The following is a 7,227-nucleotide window of genomic DNA, read 5'->3' as shown; positions in this document are numbered from 1 at the left end:
AATTGTTTGCATTACATCCAAGCCATCCATCTCTCTTGGGAGAGATGGATTTTTTTTTATAAAAATCATCCTTCAATTACTTTAATTTCTCTTTTAAATTTTTGTGTTCTTTTTTCTGGAATTTAATTTTGAGTTAACGCAGTATCTATCCTCGGTAAGCGTAGCCGAAAGAATGTAGGTCAGTAATACTTCAAGTTAAATTCATGGCAAATAATACTTTAAATCCTAGGAGATTTCTTTCGGTTTTTGTTACTCCTACAAATTACCAACAATAACAAACACCTACCACCTATGGACTGTTGAGAGATAGAGCCAGGGAGTAGTAGGATAAAAAGAGATATCCTTAAGAAAATAAATACAGTTCTCTGAACCAAAAGAAAAACAAGATTTTCTCTGAGCCTGAGGATAACAAGAAAATGCAACAGCAAACAAAAACAAACTCCAATGCAAGGATGCTCTCACATTTTGATTTTTGGTATTGCTAAGATGGTCCTTCGGTTTGATAAATAACGGCTGTTATAGGAAAGTTGTGTATAGGTTATGTTTGTTGCCACGAAAACGAAGCCTGGTGGACACGAATGCTCCAGTGCATTCATTGTGTTGTGGGAAATTTATTTCTTGCTCTTTCTCTCTCTACTAAACATGCACTCTTGCTCTCTACTATCCATTGCTCAGTGACCAACCTGTTACAAACAATAGAAATGCCATTACAAAGGCCACCATATGGCAAAGGGTCTGGTATGGTGAGAGAGACAGAGTGCTTGAACCACATTGGTGATGGGGAGAGCGAGAGAGAACAAAATTTCCAATTTCTTTTAACATTGCCTATTCGGTGTGCGGCTGAATTTAACCCAGTGTGGTCTTTTGTGTGGTACTGAGAGAGCGAGAGAGAATTTGTATCTTTCAGTTACACAGAGCAATAGTATCTGTGGGATATTTGAAGTGCCTGTGTGTACAAAAACAACACTCACATTGTCCAAAAAATGCAACGTGCTTGGCATGAATCGAAACTAAACACTACGGGCCATAACTTGAAATCAGTTTCATTCTAGACACCAAACAAAACGGTCATGTTTTGGGAAAACTAAAAATTATACATTTTCCGTAAAAACATAAAACCGAAATTCACAAAACAAAATTACGACAACAGAAAGACGTGTTGGAAAAAGACGTAACGAAAAATCAAAACAGAGAGAAAATATTTCAAAGTGAAAAATTAAAATTCTAAAAATTATTCAAGATTAAAAACAAACAAAAATCCAATGTTTTGTGTTATGAGAAAAAAGTGAAAAATTATTAAAAAATTTTAATAAAAAAATCAAAACCAAAAATTATTAAATACCAAAAAAATTAAAAACACAAACCAAAACACAATGTCTTCAACCATGGATTACCTAGAGGATACCACCACCACCACCATCTTACCACCTATCACCACCACCACCCCCACAATGGAACCAATGACTGCTTCACCCACAATTATGGATATGTGGATGTCGCAGCTGCAAAAAGATCATCCTGAAATTTCATTTGTTGTGCCCAGTGAACATGACAATCATCACATTGATAATATGATGAATTTCAAACGTTTGCTGGAAAAAGTGGGCAATACCGCTTATGACACAATCTCGGCGGAACATCAATATCACTCGGGTATTGTTGATTCTTTGGGTCAACCTATAACCCATGAGCAAATTTCAAATAGTGCTGTTTTAAATATGGCCGATTTGAAAACTCTTTCGGGATGGGAACGGTTTTTTGCCGGAGCTGATATGAATTCGTTGATAAATTATTTGTGGGTTGGTGTCGTCACATCGCTGGTCATCTTGACAGTGATATTTGTTGTGTTCAGCTGTTATTTCTATCGCAAATTTCGTCAATGGAAAAAATGCAGTAAGTACTTTTTATTTGTTATTAAAAAATTTAATATTTTTCTAGAGTAAAAAAGGAAAAAAAATAAGGCAGAAAATTTAGGGAAAATATAAAAAATTAGAAATATTTAAAAAAGTAGGAAAATAGCTTAGAAGTGTTGTGAAAAATAGAAAAAAAAAAATTATAGAAACGTTAGAAAAAAATTTTTAATATTTAAAAAAAAAATTAGAAAAATTGAAAAAACGATTTTTAAAGGAAAAAATAAAGCAGAAATTAGGAAAAAATTAAAAATCAGACATATTTAAAAAAATGGAAAATAGCTTGGAAGTGTTGGGAAAAATAATGGAAAATTAAAAAAAATATATAAAAACATTAGAAACAGATTTAAAATTTTTAAATAAATTTTGGAAAAAAATTTGTAATTTTTAGTTAATTTTTGTAGAGGAAAAAATAAGGCAGAAAATTAGGGAAAAATTAAAAATAGAAATATTTAAAAAGTAGGAAAATAGCTTAGAAGTGTTGTGAAAAATAATGGAAAATAGAAAAAGATTATAGAAACGTTAGAAAAAAATTTTAATATTTAAAAAAAATAGAAAAATTGAAAAAACGATTTTTTGGAGAAAAAAATAAAGCAGAAATTATGGAAAAATTAAAAATCAGAAATATTTCAAAAAATGGAAAATAGATTGGAAGTGTTGGGAAAAATTATGAAATATATAAAAAAAATATATAAAAACATTAGAAACAGATTAAAATATTTTTAAATAAATTTTGGAAAAAATTAGGCAAAAATTAAAAGTCAGAAATATTTTAAAAAAATGGAAAATACTTAGCTTGGAAGTGTTGAGAAAGATAATGGAAAACAGAAAAAAATATATAAAAACAGTAGAAACAGATTTAAATATTTTTAAATAAAGGTGGGAAAAATTGTAATTTTTTAGCTAATTTTTGTAGAGGGGAAAATAAGGCAGAAAATTTTAAATATTAAAAAAAGATAGGAAAATATAGTTAGAAATATTGAAAAATGCTAATGAAAAATTTGAAAATATTTTAAAAACATTAGAAAAAAATTTAAATAACTTCAAATAAATTTTAGATATTTTTAAATTGTTGAATATTTGAATTGGAAAAATAAAAATATGTTTATAACGAAATTTTATAAAATTTTAAATATTTTAAAATAATGTTTAGAAATTTCAAAATATCTCAAAGAAGTTCTAAAAATTATTTTAAAATACTAAACATTTTTGTAAACATATTTTTTTATAAAATATTTTTTATTTTCCAATTGAAGTATTTCAAAAATTTAAAAAAGGTTTTATACAATTTTTAATAATTTGTTTTAAATTTTGAAATTTGTTTCTAATGTTTTTATTATTACTACATATTTTTTGAAAAATAATTGAAAAAAAAAAATAAAAAACTAAAAATGTGCGAATAAATAAAAATTTTGTTAAAAAAAAATAATTAAAGTAAAAATATTGAAAAAATAGGCAAATGTTACCCAATATAATATTTTGTATAATTTCAAAAATTCTTAATTTGTATGTGCTTTTAAAAACAATAACTTTCTTTTGAAAAATAATTAAGGCAAAAATATTGAAAAAATAAGCAAATGTTGCACAAAAATCAAAAATAGCAAAAAATTAAAAAAAAATTCAAAAGAAAGTTGAAAGCACAGTAATTAATTAAAATTTTGGAAACAATAAAAATATAAAAATTTAAAAAAAGTATTTTGATATTTTTATTGTTTCCAAAATTTTTAATATTTCCTGTGCTTTCAACTTCCTTTTGCATTTTTTTTTTTTAAATTCAAAATTTCCTTTGTTGGGAAATTTTTATTTTCGCCCAAAATCGCAAATTTGTATTTTATTTGGGTTTATCTCCATAAAATTTATGGAAATCCACCAAAAACAAAAATATCCCTAAAATGTCCCAAAAGGGAAATTTTAATTTTTTGGCTTCAAACGATTTACTTTTTCTTACAAAAAACAAAAATTAAAAAATTTCTTAAAAACTCTTGAAAATAAAAATTTCCCCATAAGGGAAATTTGTAGTTATCAAAGAAAAAATTTTCAAAAAATTGTTTTTAATTCCATAAAATTAAACAAAAAATACAAAATTCCCGAACGTCAGCATTTTCTACTTAAAAAAATATTTTTGGTTTTAAAATATTTATTTCCTTTTAAAAATTATCCCATTAAGGAAATTTGAAGTTATGATGAACAAATTCCAAAAAAATTATTTTAAATTCTTTAAAATTGTCGCAAAAATACAAAATTCTTAAATCTAAAAATTTTTACTTCCAATATTTTTTGCCTTAAATATTTTTATATCCCCTGTTAAAAATTTCCCATTTTCCAAATTCATAATCTTTTATCAAAATAGGCCACCATAAATATAGACTCCATTTGCTTCCTCCTCTGCCCCCCCTATTTCCAATTAGATTTCCATTTTTAACACATAGCCTTTAGCAGGTTTTGTTTATGTGTACCTAAAAAATATTGCCTATTTTAAGGCGCAATATTAACAATAAATATTTCACATACACAAAAGGCCACATAAATTTTCCTCCACATAGTCGTCAATGGGGGGGAGGGAAACTCAATCTTTTGTTTTACACAGCGTCGGGAAAAATGACAGTAATCAACAACATTTTAGTATCTCCATTCCATGATTATGGAGGGTGACATAAAACAAAATGTCTTGACAAATTTCCTCTTTTTTATGAAGTCTCATTTTTTTATTTTTTATTAAAATTACAAGAAAAAGTCAAAGGAAATAAAGCTTTTAAGGTATCCATTACACAAGGCACAACAGGTGCCTTACCTTACTTTTTTCCTCTTGGCAAGGAAAAAAACTTTTGTTCATCTTTCCATAAATAATTGATTTATGTTACTTTGAAATTATTGTTTGAGACTTGTCAAAGGTTCCTTCAAAAAACTTTCTTTAACAAAATCAAAATTGTTTGCCCTAATTTACTTGTCTAATTAGGTTTAGACTTGAACCTCCTCCACACACAACCTGTCACTTATTGTCTTGTTCCGAAAAGTTTGGCTATTGTTTATTTTACCACCTACCGAAGATTTAACGAAAATTTATTGTTTTAGGCATACCATCCCTCCACTGCCACCACCACTTCTTCTTTTTTCTTTGCCACAATTTCCCCATGAATAAATAAGTTTGCTAACATACTTTTAGGCTTAACCTATTTATTGTCTAACACAAACACACCCCATTCCTTTTGTTCGTATACAGTTTGGCAGTTTGTCAGTTTCTACTTAACAGGTAGATTAGGGTTTATTTGTAATCAATTAGTTAGTTGTAGCAAAGGCGAAGAGATACAACTTTTCTATGTAAATATTTTATGTTTTTTTGTTGTTTTTTTTTTTCTAACTAAGCCTTAATGTAGGCCCTTGATTTTGCCTCAAGTCTTTTGGTGTTGGTTGTGTGCCTTCTTTGGCTTTTTTCGAGCTTAATTAAGTTGTAAATAATGTAAATGTTTGTTACCTGGTGGCCATAAATTATGGCAAATGGCCTACAAATAAAGAAAAATGGGAAATTTGTTACATTTTTACCTCTACATGTGTGTAGTAGCATGTGTGTTGAGATTTATTTATATCTAGGGGATTAAAATAAATTTAAGATTTTTTGCTATTTTTGAAAAATAAAATAAAAAATTTTTGCCTAAAAGTAGGCACCAACTTTTTTCCATTGAAAGTCAGCCTAAATTTAGGCCCCACTTTTGGTTATTTGTTAGATTCTATTTTTTTATTAAAATTCTTGCATTTAAATTGCATCCTAAAATTAGGCACCACATTTTGTAGTTTTTCTGCCTTATTCCTTTATTTCTTCTCCTTTCCTTTTATCGCCAAAATTTATTTTCTTTTTGCATTTTTATTAATTTTTTGTTTCTCTTTTGTTTTCTTTTAGATAAAGACATTCGCGCCCATCTAAACAATGACATGTATCCTGGCACAATTGTACCCTGTGATGCTGCTGTAAATCCCGAAGCTGCCTACTATCAAATGCCACCACCTCCACCGCCATGCTATACCATTGCCACTGGCTTGCCCACTTATGATGAGGCCTTGCATCATCAACAACAACATTTTGCCTTTGGCATGAAATTCATTTATCCCACATTGGCCGCCGTGCATCATCAGGCTTCGAACTTGATGAGCTCCTGGGAAAAATACGATATGCAAAGCAACAAGCAAAAACAAGCTGAGAAAAAGACTACTGCCTCAAGCCCCAGCAAAGTAGCCAAATGTAAATCATCACCATCATCATCGTCGTCGACAGCAGTAGCAACACAAACCAATGTCAGCAAATCCTCTGCCACGGATTTGTTATTGCCACCCTGTTATGATGTGGCAGCCTCAATGGCTTTGTTGGCACCCGAGGAGCCATGTGACAATGTTTGCATCAATATTCCAGTGGAGCACAGCAGTACGGAAGCCTCCAGCGATTTAACAGACATCATAACTGTGTGATTATCCTGTTAAGCCGCACACACACACACATTCACACACACAAAAGGATCAAACACTCCATCACAAAACTGTTTAAACGTGTAAATAGTAAAACTGTGTAAATAACGAAACCAAAAACATTGCACTTTGGGATAATATTTTTTTAGATTTAAAGGAAAAATCGAAATAATTTAAAAATATTATTATTTAATTTTATTTTTAATGTATAAAAATATTTTTGTGTAAATTTCTTGTTTATGTTAAACTTTATTTTATTTCATTATTTTATTTTTTTTTTAATTTTCAAACAACCAAGACTGAGTAGTTTATTTTTTATTATTTTTCTTTTCATTTTTTTATTTTTTATTAATTTTAAGTTATTTAAAAACAGTTAATGTAAAAAGTTCCAATTGTTAGTTGTTAGTTATTACAATTTTAAGTTATATTTTGAAAATCGAAAAAAGAAAAAACCTGGCCCAAAAAAGGGCCAACAACAAAATACAAAACACAAATTCTTAAAAAATTTAAATCTTTTGTTTGTTTTTATTTTCTTACTTATTTTATGATTTTACAAACACACAAAACTAAAAAAAAAACTTGAAAAATTCCTAAAGGTTCTCACAAGGCATTGACATCTCCACCTCATTACATCCATCCACCACACAAAACCAACAACAAAACATCAACTCCATTAAAGGTTTCATACAAAAAACTTAACTCCATTTCAACCAACAAAAAAACCTCCACATTTTGCTCAGCACATTGTTACATACCTTTCACCTCCACCCATTCACCCACCCACTCATTCGCTCACTCACTCACTCACATACACAACAAACTCTCCTCCTCCCCACAAGATTTTTTCTATATAAAAAATAAA

The 7,227-nt window shown here is 28.7% G+C and overlaps 1 protein-coding gene across 1 annotated transcript; it reads left to right on the top strand.

Moving 5' to 3' along the window:
* The first annotated feature begins 1,057 nt into the window (after positions 1-1,057).
* LOC141401582 (protein commissureless 1-like) lies at positions 1,058-6,876 on the top strand. Its single transcript, XM_073981894.1, has 2 exons — positions 1,058-1,893; positions 5,806-6,876. Exons 1-2 carry the CDS (start codon positions 1,374-1,376, stop codon positions 6,366-6,368), a joined length of 1,083 nt encoding a protein of 360 aa, XP_073837995.1. The 5' UTR covers positions 1,058-1,373; the 3' UTR covers positions 6,369-6,876.
* The last annotated feature ends 351 nt before the right edge of the window (positions 6,877-7,227 follow it).

Source organism: Musca autumnalis, unplaced genomic scaffold, assembly GCF_047663935.1.
Source record: "Musca autumnalis isolate F117 unplaced genomic scaffold, ASM4766393v1 scaffold_4, whole genome shotgun sequence".
Lineage (NCBI taxonomy): Eukaryota > Metazoa > Arthropoda > Insecta > Diptera > Muscidae > Musca > Musca autumnalis.
The sequence above is the reverse complement of the archived record's forward strand: the minus strand, read 5'-3'. Positions and strand labels throughout refer to the sequence as shown.

Bases quoted from the DNA above. Each gene is read 5' to 3' on its own strand.
- LOC141401582 (XM_073981894.1), top strand. From the start codon at position 1,374: ATGTCTTCAACCATGGATTACCTAGAGGATACCACCACCACCACCATC. The intron at 1,894-5,805 runs GTAAGTACTTTT...GTTTTCTTTTAG, and splicing joins TCGTCAATGGAAAAAATGCA to ATAAAGACATTCGCGCCCAT.